This window comes from Orcinus orca, chromosome X (assembly GCF_937001465.1).
Source record: "Orcinus orca chromosome X, mOrcOrc1.1, whole genome shotgun sequence".
In the NCBI taxonomy this organism is placed as follows: Eukaryota; Metazoa; Chordata; class Mammalia; order Artiodactyla; family Delphinidae; genus Orcinus; species Orcinus orca.
This window is the reverse complement of record NC_064580.1, coordinates 102,310,772-102,323,639: the sequence shown is the minus strand read 5'-3', so window position 1 is coordinate 102,323,639 and position 12,868 is coordinate 102,310,772. Positions and strand designations below refer to the sequence as shown.

Genomic DNA, 12,868 nt, shown 5'->3' with positions numbered 1-12,868 from the left:
ATGAGATGACACGATGATGATGCTATTTTAAATAGAATGTAAGTGAATTATTTATACTTGATTAATATAGACCCTATCATCAAAAATAATGTCCAATTACTGTGGACTACCAGGAGGTAGTTACTACCCTCTTTTCGCCTTTTACAACTTCTAGATGAACTAGTTCATGTGAATTTGAATAAAACACCTGTTCTAGTTCAAAGCTAATATAAAATGATTATTGCTTTTTTTTTCTGCCAGGTCTGAGGGAAATACTCTAGCAATTGTTTTGTTTTCCACAAAACTAAATGTTGAAATGGTCTGGCTTATTCTCTCTTTGTTTTAAAATCTATGGTACCGGACTTCCCTGGTGGCACAGTGGTTAAGAATCTGCCTGCCAGTGCAGGGGACACGGGTTCGATCCCTGGTCCGGGAAGATCCCACATGCCGCGGAGCACCTAAGCCTGTGTGCCACAACTACTGAGCCTGCGCTCTAGAGCCCCTGAGCCCCAACTACTGAGCCCGCGTGCCACAACTACTGAAGCCCACACACCTTAGAGCCTGCACGCTGCAACTACTGAGCCCATGTGCTGCAACTACTGGAGCCCGCGCACGTAGAGCCCGTGCTCCACAACAAGAGAAGCCACCGCAACAAGAAGCCCGTGCACCGCAATGAAGAGTAGCCCCTGCTCGCCGCAACTAGAGAAAGCCCGCACGCAACAACGAAGACCCAATGCAGCCAAAAATAAATAAATAAAAATAAATAAAATCTATGGTACCCTTGATACATAGTTTTAAAACATTCTTCCAAAGACCCAGTGGATTAAATCATTTTTATGTCCCCTAAATACTGCCCTTTTTTGAAGATTTCTTGAGAAAAGTGTGGCACACATCCAAAATCACATTCTTCCATTTTGTTCTGTATTTGAATTTTTTCCTTACAAGTTAGTGGAAAGGAAAAGTGGTCAGTTTTTGCACTCAATAAACAAGAAGGTGTAGATAGATTTTATCTAGGGCATTTTTAAGTCGTTGAGAGAATATTTTAAAGTATTAACTACTTTTTGAAATTATTGGCAGAATCCTCTTAACCCACTTTAACATAAAGTGCTTGAAGAAGATGAAAACATTTTTTATTGGCAAATGAAAGAAAGCACCATGGTTTTTGCATCATTGCATAAATGTAAGAAATTATGTATACATAAAAAGGATGAGACAAAGCTGAATGCTAAATGCCAACTTCAACGAGAGCTTGTCTGTTTGACACTGAGCATAATGGGGTGTGGTTCCACAGCAAGAGAACGCTAAATATTTACACCCCAGCACACGTTTCTCTGGTAAAGCTTCTTATCCTAGATTAATCTCCCAGCTAACACTATTATCCCTTTTTTAACAACCCCCTTCTTACACTTGGATTTTCTCCCTTAATTCTTCATGAGATTCTAAACCTTCTGGATCCATCCCCTGTCCTCACTCTCCCATCTATTTCTGTGGTCTTCATGAATCCTTTTTGTTTATGGTATGGACCTTCAGGTGAATTCTCTTGTTTTACTGCAAGTAGTAAAGCAACAATAACAGCTCCCCCACCCCCAACTCTTTTCTTCCAAAGATCACAGCTCCATCATTTAGCTGTTCTGTTGGTATCCATTTCTTATCAATTCTCTGGGGGTTTTGAACCAGAGCTGTGATATATACAGCCAACAATGTTGCATAGTAATGCAGAGTTGCTGCCCAATCCAGATCTAGTTCTCTTACATCCATATTCTTTGCTTTTTAGGCTTGAGAGTGATGAAGAAAGTTAGTGAGATCAGTGTGTACCGTGAAGTCTGGGGAGGTTTACTTTCTTAGGCCACTTACCCTCATGCTCTGGCTTTTGCCTCAGTGTCTTTTCCTTGCCATCTTGCTTCACTTTATAAAGTGTCAGAAAAGTTCCTTGAACATTGTGTGCATTATGTGCTTTAGGAAGAATGCATAGTATGGTCCTTGTGATGGAGGAACGTTTATAAACTGCAGACTCAGATTACCATGGAAGACATCACAGAAAAGAATGCAATTTGAGTTGGGTCTAGAGGGATGAATGGAGTTTAGAAAAGTGGACCGGGGAAGGGATTTCTTGCAGGAGGACCTCTGGAGCAAAGGAGAGGAAGAACAAAGCGGGCTTGTGAGGTATAGAATGGGAAGTTGGTGTTAGGAGATACTAGGCTGTGAATTAGAAGAGTAGGTTGGCAGGCTTGTCTTGAGTTTTGCGTGTTGGGCGTAGTTGTTTAATTCCTTGAGTGATCCACTCTTTCAAGAAATGGCTTCTCATAGCTCATAGGATAAAATCCAAACCTCTTTGCTGGCACGTAAGGTCTTCTGTGATGTGGTTCTGTGTATCTTAAAACCCACTCCCCTCAACACCATGCACCTGAAGCTCCTTCCCTTTGTACTGAAGACTTTCCTGATTCTCCAACATGTTGTAATCCTCAAACCTGTGTGTGTCTCTGCACAGACTTTTTTCTGGAGTCCACCTGGTGAATGCCTCATTCTTCAGCCTCAGTTGCAGCACTAATTTCATTGTTCCTCTGCTGCTGTAGAATCCTGGGCTTATGCTGCTAAAACTTCTACACCATATTTTGTGCTGTCAGAGTACATGTTTGCTTCCCTCACTCAACTAGAAGCTTCCTGAAAGCACGGGATTGTGTCTTATTCACCATGTCATCCATATCACCTAACAGAGTACCTACCTAACGTGTAGCAAGTTCTTGACAGATATTTGTTGAATAAAATATTTTCGGCACATTTAATTTACGCCATGTATAGTTGTATTTTAAGAGAGTCATCTAGAAGCAATGTGATTGCTAGATTAAAGATGGGAGATGCAGAGAGGCCAGTTATATGCATTTTTTGGGAAATAGTTCATTTGTTAAAAAACAAAGAAACAGTAGGGGTTAGATTCCTGGAAAATTGATAAAGAATAAAGGATAGGAGTTATTGGTTGGCTACTAGGGACTGGGAGAGGGAAGAGTTAAAGATAATAAAGATTTAAGGTAATATGACAAATATCAGGACAGTGACCCTTGAAAAATAAGATCAACATGTTTGGTTTTTTTTTTTCTCAGTCAGATCTCCTGGTGTTAGTATTTGTCTCACCCCACCTCTGCTCTGAAGATGAACGCACTGTTCTTGTTCAGTTTACTGTAACTAAGCTCGAGATTCATGTGGTTCTGATCTTCATATCGGATCGGGAGTTAAGATAAGAAATGTAAATAGTTCAACCACGCTGACTACAATTTCCTACCGAGGGAAGGTGTGCGGTGCATAGGTTTTGAATACATAAAGCTTGTTTCTGCTTTTGGGAGCTACAACTGTGAAGTGTTATACCAGGCAGATGCACTGGGGTGCGCTACTATGTAGAGGAGCCTAGCTGTGCATCACAGCTCTCAACTTTAAAACTCCAGAGAATTTGATGAGAGAGGGATCCACAAGAACATGACAAATGATGAGAGTTCAAACCTTAAGAGAAAAATGGGCTTATTGGTAAGAGAACTTCTTTTTCTTTATTTACTGCTGTTACTTATTCATTAAAATGGCAAGCCTGTTGTTTTCATATGTGGCTGTGAAACGGTGTTCAAAAGTCAATTTTATATGTATTGTAGAATTCAGGAGACATATCGGTAACCATGGAAAAATCATAGGAAGCATGTGTAAAGCTTGATTTTAAAAAAAAAAAATCACTAGGGAAATTTTACTTTATTTCAGACTATGGTATAGATTTATTTATATAGCTTAAATGTAATACAGGTTAAGAAATATATATTTTTTTAAAAGTTAAAATAAAGAATAGTGACTTGTGTGAAGATACATAATTTCACTCAGTTGCCAGAAGGTGGCACACCAGATTCTTCTTAAATACACAAAAGAAAGGAATAATATTAATAGGAATATAAAATAATCTGTATTTAAAGATACTTTAATGTATTTTTAAGCCAAAAATATATATAATTGTTATTTGCTTGGTGAGGTTTATTACTAAGATATGACAAATATGAATTTAACCCATTGTAGCTTTTTATGATTCAAAAATAATTTTTGTGTGCATAGTAAAAGTAGACTTTGAAATAGTATTGCTATTAAGGAGAAGCTGTTTTGAATTTATCATTTAAAACAAAAATACTTGCTACCTACCTTTTGCATAGCAAGTCATTAGATGTAGAATAACATTCTGGATAAGGTTTCTGCCAAGGTCTTTTTAAAGATACTATTAGACTATGACTGATTTAGTTGTGACTTTAATAATGCAATAGTGCTTATGAGATGACCCAGAAAAATACCAAATCTGTTTATTTTGAAGAAAAAGTTAGACAAAGGTAATGATTAGTAATGTTTACTTTCTCTAAGCTAATAGCAACATAAATGAAATAAATGTAAATAAATTGAATTTTGTGTCAGAGCTCCTCAAACACCTGCCAGCATACTTTAATGTTTTAAGCGTGTTGACAGCATATACTGCAGTGCTTCTGTAGTAGTCTCTATTTTTAAAACTGCATTCCTGAGGCAGTACCAGAAGTATGTCTGTTCATCGTTGCCTTTTGTATTAGCCCAAAGGAGTTAGGTATATGACAGAACTTCACAAAAACAAAATCTTCTCGTTAGGAAACAATACATCTATTTATATGTTTTTATTAATTACAAGCAGTATGAAAATAAGAAAATGTAGTAAATGAACCTAGAAGAACATTAGCCATCTGTTCTCTGAAAGCTTGTGCCATTTGCTTTCTGGTTTTTATGGCAAAACAGTATATCAGCAAAGAATTGAACTTTAGGCTTAAAAAGCTAGAAAATGACAAAGCATTCCAAGGCTGAGTATATATTTACTGGAAAAGTGTTTCCTTGTGTCCAGATTTGTCTAGTTTAGTCTTTTAGATCAGCTGCCAGTAAATGTTGTATTCAATGTCAATCTTTATTCCAGACTTTCTGAAACATTAAGAGAGTGTAGATAAAAACAAATAGAATCTTATGGTTTGCTAGTTAAGGGTTTTTTTTAAAGTTAATTCACATATTTTTAAATTGTTCTGTGTAGTCTTAACTGTTCAGGATTTATAAATATGGTTTATTAATTTATAGCTAAAATATTTGCAGAGTATGCTTTGAAAATTTTGAACTGCATACAGTAAAGCCACAATTAACCAGATTTTTTTTTTTTTTTTGCACTCCACTTTCAGGAGACGGAGGCAATTATCTTTAAAACAAGCCGATTTCAAGGATATATTCAAAAAATCAACTTCAGGGTATGTCTAAGGGTCTGCATTTTCTTCTACCTTTTTGTCAATGAGAATTTATTTTCATAAAAAAGACCCTGAGGTACTAGAAGCCATTCAGTCATCAAAGAAACTTTCAATAACGTCTAGGGTACTGTGTTTATTAAGACAAAAAAAGAAATTATTTCATCAAAGAAATACCACACATCATTGTATTGTGCTTTATATTTTCCAATGTGCTTTCACAAACACAAGTTCAGTTGGTTCTCATCACACTGCTGTGAGTCTGGCATCTTCCCTGTTTTACGGAGGATAACACGAGAGGTTACAAGTTTGTGGCAGAGCTACAAGCAGATCACACGTGCCCAGCTCTGTCCTCTTCGGCACCCTTCCTCATTGAAAAAGTTTAAAACAAGTCTTTAACTTCTACCCTGTATTGCACAATCAGTGTAACTCAGACTACCTCTGTTGCCTAATTGCTGTACTTCACAGTTTCCCACTTTGCATGTGTCTGTTTGTCCGCCTCCAAATCTGTCCGCCAGCTGGAGACCTTGCTTTCAGACTCTCCCAGACCTGGAAGGGTCTGGAGAGTGGGAGGGCAAGATAATAGCCATGGACAGTGGGGACAGACAACGATTGGTGAGCAGCCAATGCTGATACGCTGAGGAAGGCCAGGCACTGAGACAGAAAACAGAACCTCATTCTGACCGGGGTCATCCTGAGTGGGGGTGGGCCACCTTGACTTTTAAAGCAGGGTTTCTCCAAGTTGAGTAGACCAGGCATGCAAATCAGCTGGATTCCTTGTTTAACATACAGAGTACCGCTTCTCACTTCCAGACTTGTACATGTTCAGTATTCAGCCCAGATGATTCTTAAGCATGCTAAAGTTGGAGAGCTTCAAGGTGTAGGACGTTTTGGATGGACCTACAGTCTGTCATTCAGAGTGAAGTAAGTCCGAAAGAGAAAAATATCGTATATTAATGCATATATATGGAATCTAGAATTAAAAAAAAAAGGTTCTGAAGAACCTAGGGGCAGGACAGGAATAAAGACACAGACATAGAGAATGGACTTGAGAACACGGGGAGGGGGAAGGGTAAGCTGGGACGAAGTGAGAGAGTGGCGTGGACACATGTACACTACCAAATGTAAAATAGATACAGGGAGATGCAAGAGGGAGGGGATATGACGGATGTATGTATATGTATAGCTGATTCACTTTGTTATACAGCAGAAGCTGACACAACATTGTAAAGCAACTATACTCCAATAAAGACGTTTTAAAAAAAAAAGGTATAGGACTTTTCTCTTGGTATACATCGGAAGGTAAAGAAGAGCCCCTTTTCTCTTGGTAGCATCCAAGTTCCATGTCGAGGCCTGTGGGGGCGGGAGTCAGGCAGGGGTGAGGAATGACAGCTGTTGCTTGCACACCTTGCTATATCTCCGTTGGAGGCATATCACAATAGATGTTGTGCATTATGGTGATTACGAGGTATTTTCAATAGGTTTGTGTTCGTTTTCGACTCGAGGAAGATAAAGAGCAGAAACATTGCCCCCAAAAGGTGAAAAACAAGTGACTTTTAATATTTTTAAGAGTGAACCTATCCCAGTTGTTTTCAATTTAATTTTTAATTTTTAAAAACACTAGGCTATCTAGGATTCTGGATGGTTAAGGCTTAACGGCAGCAATATATTTATGCTTACTCATGTTTCATATGTGAATACGCAGTCGGCCCGATTAGATTTTAAGGGATTTGTGGCTGGGGAACATGTGTTCTGTTGTATACTTGTAACATCTAGCAAAGTCATCACTTCTCGGTACTCACTGATGATTGAGCGAATTCAGCTCGCACGTCTTCTCTACAGGTTTTGGTCTTGGCATAGTGAGTGGATTGATTTTGGTGTTTGTGAAGTTCAAGGAGCCTATCTTACACTGTCAGGAACGGCTAATATACTACAGAGGCCTCAGTATAAACAAATGCATTTTAGTTGACAAATGCGAAAACGTGGTCCTAATTAATCAATTGGCTAATGCTTGTTCCCTGTTTAGAGTATCAGTTTAAGCTCCATCTTGCTGCTTCTTCACCCTTTTTGGAATACAAGTTATGTTGGTCTGTGCTTTACAGATCTGAATCTCAAAAACTGTTGATTCTGGAAATCCCTAAACACAAATGTTTTTGTTTACTGGCTGGACAGCATCAAACCAAGTGGCCAGACCCTGTAGTGGAAGACATAAAAATGCTCAACAGTGTCTCTGACTTAGGTCAAGCTGAATAAGGAATGAATGAATAAATGTATGCTAGCTAAAGATGTATTTTACTCAAGTGTTGTATACCTTCAGAATTCCATGAGAAATAACTGATTATTGAAAACATATATTTGATTTTGAAGACGTGAAGTGGTTCTGAACTACTGGTTGAAGTAGACAGACTTAGGAAGGCAGTCAGGAACCCCAAATTTAAATTGCATCTAGCTAAAACCTAGGGTCAGCCTAGAAGACGAATTCTGTTTTTCATTCCCTCATGTCAGAATCACATTTACTTTACTTAGTAGTACAACATGAGATAAAGGAAAAGAAGGGATTTCCCCCACTGGACAACCATTGCATCCAAGTAATGAAGTTAGACATAAATCTAAAACAATGCTGTTGTTAGTTTGTAACACACGAACATTTTATATAACATGAGTTAATGATGTCTTCCATCATAGGATTTTCATAATTGCTAAATATGTTTTTGAGGCATAGCCATTTTTAATTGCACACTAGCTTCTGTAATTTAGACTTGCTACCATATATTTGGCATCTTGCAGTATAAATGTTTCTATACCTCCCTCCCTGCCTTTCTTTTAAGAAAAAAGTCTTTAGGGAGTTCCCTGGTAGCCTAGTTGTTAGGATTCTGGGCTTTCACTGCCGTGGCCCAGGTTCAACCCTGGTCTGGAAACTGAGATCCTGCAAGCCACGCGATGCAGCCAAAAAAAAAAAAAACTTTAGAATTTAAAATTACCCATGAGAAGAACTCTAAATTAGAGAATGAGAAGGTTCTCAAAATACTCATGAAAATAGAGGTATTGAACTGTTTGCTAAGTCTCTTTAATACCACCATAGTAGGCAGATATTGTAACTCTAAATTATACCTTTAAGGAAACTATTGGTCCCCATGTTATGGCAGTGGGTCACAAGGTTCAAGTTTGAAGTTGAGCCTTTTTTGGACTTTAAGATATTTAAAACAAGATTAAAGCAATTGCATATAAAGGGCCTTTTTCATGGAAAATTTAAGTAGTGTGGTATAATCTCAGTGAGTCATTAGGATTAGCTTTTCACGAAAGTGTTTGCTTCTGGTTAGCAAAATATTATTGTGATTACCCTAAGTATTTGTAACCAAGATTTACAAATACTCAGGGAGAAGAGGTGGAACGACTTAGGTAATCGCCTAGATCTCAGTTTTGCCTGTAACATTTATGGTGCGCATGCGAATGTTATAATAACTCTTTAGATAAAAGGATATAAATACGATTTTTTCAAGATAGTAGCATTATTTCATTAATTTTAATTGGGATATTGAGGAAAATGTCTTATTCTAAAGGTCTTTCAGCAACTCAGATTTTTGTAAAAAATGTAGGTATTACTGAAAGAATGTATAACATAGGAAATGTTGACTTTCTTTAACTGGCATGCTTTTGAGACTTAGGTATGTGATGTGCTTATTATTTTAAAAAGTTTTTCAACCATTATAGATAAACATTATTAGAAATTATTTACTCTTATCAACATAGTTCATAATTTACAAAAATTAAGATTGTAATATTGCTTATTACTTTGTCTTCATGCACAGTTTGTAGTGTTGCTTCTATAGTTGATGCTACAAAGTAGTGAAACTATTTGAAAAGCTTTATATGCATATAATTTTTAGTCAGTAGAGCCATATTCTTAACTTTTCTTTTGAGTAACACTGCACATTTTAAATAGATTTTTATTTTGATAAGTTTGCAGACTTATCAAACAAACACATCAGAAACTCTAACGATAGTTTGGCTATTTTATTTACCAAATGTAATTTAAGGAGATACTTAGGAAGTTGTTGAGAGACAACTAAACAGTTAAATTATTATTATTTGAGGTGAGAGCAGAGATTTTTCCTTAGAGCAATCCATCATCACTGTCAGTGACGCCTTTATTTTACTTAAGAAAGTATGTGTTCTGGGTGATTTTCTTCAACATATGCTTATTTTTAACAAGACAATGTGTATGTTTAATTTTTTTTCATTTTAAGGACTTTATAGCCTAAAATTATCAAATTAACAAATGGATATTCCTTTTACTTTGAACTCTGCTTTTAGTCATAGCAGAATCAATAACAGCATTTTTAAAACTTTTCAGGATATATCCTGGCTTCAGTACACAGTTCTTGTTTAACCACTACTCTGCTTATAAAAATCTCGCTTCCAATCTACTCAACAAATACTTACTGAGTGCTTTCCCATGTGCCAGGAATAGTGATCAATTAGGAAGATAAAGATTCAGGGATTCCTTCTTGAAGGAGGAGCATGAGTTTGGGGAAGGCATCTCAGGCAGACAAAGAAGCAAAGCTGGAGCACGGGGGTGTCCTAACAGCAGGCCTCTTATTGGAGCCCTGGATACATTATCCCTATTTGATGATCATAAACTGTCTCTGTAAATGGCTTTTTTCAACAATTTAAAAATGGTAATGCAAAATCATGTATATAGATAGTATGTATGTAAAAATCATTGATTTCCACCATTACCCCTCCCAATACACTCAAACAATTTGATTTGGGGTTTAAGGCATTTTTTTTTTTTTTTTTTTTTTGGCGGTACACGGGCCTCTCACTGTTCTGGCCTCTCCCGCTGCGGAGCACAGGCCCCGGACGCGCAGGCTCAGCGGCCATGGCCCACGGGCCCGGCCGCTCCACAGCACGTGGGATCCTCCCAGACCGGGGCACGAACCCCTGTCCCCTGCATCGGCAGGCGGACTCTCAACCACTGCGCCACCAGGGAAGCCCTAAGGCATTTTTTAATACACGGGAATACTTAAGAATTAATTTAGGTTATGCATGTCAAAGATGTATGAAGACTTACTTGGGCATATGGATTTGGGAATCATGTGAACGAAGAACTCAAGGGTAGCCCCCCCCCCCAAAAAAAAGCCATAAAGAATATAGATACTGCAGAAAACAAAAAGAAGAAGGAAGGGCAAGGACTTCTGAATTTCCCATTCAGTGCAAATCCTTTTTTCAGCGTAGTGAGATTAAGGGTAGTCAGAATCTGTGGATCATTGGGTCCCCAACAGCTGGATCTCTCTTGTTGCCTGCTCAGTCCTTTCTACACCAACTCCCATCTTAGCCTCATAAACTCATTCATCTGACCCCCAGTTATAAAAGGTGCTACATAAACATCAGGAACCACTACCATTCTGGCTTTCCATTCTCCCTCCAGCCAGTCCATTACCTTCCTCACCCTTACTTTTTTTCTCCTTTGTTCCCCTTACCTTATCAGCTTACTAGCTCCTCTTATTGCTGTTCTATACCTGACTCCCCCAAAGCAAACAAAGAAACAAACAAACGCTTAGTACCCATATTTTCCTTTGGAAATGTTAAAGATCAGAAGAGTATTTCCCTTCACATTACTTATGCCATCATGGCCTGAGGAATTCTCTGTGCATACACACACACATGTGCGTATGTGCCTGCACAAGTGTGTTTTTCTACTTGTTTGTATTGTGAAGGAGATAGGTCCTACAGTAATCCAAGGCATAGTCATGGTTACAGTAATCTATGTAAATTCTTTGTGGGACCGTAAGAGTCCACACAGTTCCGTTAAGGAAATTGATTTGTGAGAAGGTGCTTATAAAAGATGAAATAATGACTTTCCAAAGCAGCTGTCTTTGAGAAATGTCTAGGATTTTCCATTTTGATCTTAACAAGGCTACATATCAGAGTATCTAGTAAGAAATTTTTAATGTATTTGATATTCAATTTCCTAAAACAAATGAAAAGGAGACACACACACCTAAGTATATATAGCCATTCGCGTGAACAGTTCTATTTCCTGTAATGAGGAGCCCTGAATGTATTAAGAATTGTGCTCTATTGTCTAGAAGTTAACTTTTTGTATGCTTTAAAGGGTTTAACTGTCCTACTTGGTTGCCATCCAAGTACTTTTACTGATTGGTAGAATATAAACAGAGCACACGATTTGGCATGATCTACAGTCTTGTCTGAGCAACAGGAATAACATGGATCTCCCAGATTAGTCTGAAGGGACATTGTCAGGACTCCAGAAGATTACACAGCGCCTGCTCATACAAACGATGCTTAATGCTATTATTCTTCAGTTGTACTTACCACGGGATTAAGCAAAACTTGCAAGAAAAAGGTAGGTTAGTTCTTAGGGAATATTGGGAAAATATGGAGAAAGGTCAGATATGTGACATATTAGTCAATTCATTTCACGAGATGGTGGTACTGGAGACAAACTGTAGCAGTCTGTAAGCAAATTAAACTTTCATATAAAGTTACTTAGAAACATTTACATTGAGAAAAAAATGAGGCTCTTGGCTATATATTTCACTTTTCTCTCATACTATGGCGGGCTTGACTTTTACTCACCGTTTTCTCCCTGATCATTCTTAAACACCTTCTGGAATTAAGATTTTGGAAATGGTCTTTCTGCACACGTTTGTATTTTTGGTGTTCCTTTCCCATGTCTGTCTTTGAGTGTACATACAATTGGAGGAATAAATAACTCTTCGTAGTTCTTTTGAATACATTGAGACATTTGTAGAATGTGGTTCACTTCATATGGAAACAAACATCTTCTGGAACTGTCTCATTGAGAAGAAAGGACAGTAGGGATTCTAGAGCAGGAGTCCTAGACTAGGAGATGGAATTTGGTTTCTAGTTGCAGTTCTGCTACTAGCTAGTAGTGTGACAAGGTAACTTCTCTGGGCTTCAGTTTTTTCATCTATACAATGAGGGTACTGAGCAAGATGATTTGTAAAAGTTCTACAAACCTTCTTTTTCTACTTTGGGAACCAGGGAATTCTGTGTTGTAAGATTTGGCCAAGAATGACTTCTTTCATGGCCTTGGCCAAGTCCCAACATTGTTCTTTATTACATCTCTGAAATACGCATTCACAGGTATTTTTGAGTGATTGATGTTCATACAATGTTTTGAAGAGCTTTTGTGCATGTTGTCTTTCTATCCCATTTTAGGCAGTTGTCCATAATAGAAACCAAGTGTTCTGTAAATGAAATCAGTGTTTCCTGTGATGTGAACGAGGGCTTTTGACATTTCCCAGTCTAAATATTTTTTTAAATTAATTAATTAATTAACTTGTTTATTTTTGGCTGTGTTGGGTCTTCATTGCGGCACGTGGGCTTTCTCTAGTTGCGGCGAGCAGGGGCTACTACTCTTGGTTGCAGTGTGCAGGCTTCTCATTGTGGCGGCTTCTCTTGTTGCGGAGCATGGGCTCTAGGCGTGCAGGCTTCAGTAGTTGCAGCACGCGGGCTCAGTAGTTGTGGCTCGTGGGCTCTAGAGCACAGGCTCAGTAGTTGTGGCGCATGGACTTAGTTGCTCTGCGACATGTGGGATCTTCCCGGACCAGGGCTCGAACCCGTGTCCCCTGCATTGG

General features: G+C 38.2%; 1 protein-coding gene across 7 annotated transcripts in view; it reads left to right on the top strand.

The window, feature by feature from the left end:
- The window catches only part of KLHL13 (kelch like family member 13), a 184,586-nt gene that overhangs the window by 108,150 nt on the left and 63,568 nt on the right, over nt 1–12,868 (top strand). For 2 of the 7 annotated variants that reach the window (XM_049704680.1, XM_049704684.1), the window contains 2 exons: nt 3,078–3,495; nt 5,181–5,246. The exons of the other annotated variants lie outside the window; for them this stretch is intronic. In XM_049704680.1, the coding sequence (XP_049560637.1) occupies nt 3,455–3,495; nt 5,181–5,246 (107 nt within the window). In that variant the 5' untranslated portion in view covers nt 3,078–3,454. The remainder of the gene's footprint in view (nt 1–3,077; nt 3,496–5,180; nt 5,247–12,868) is intronic. 7 annotated transcript variants of the gene reach the window in all.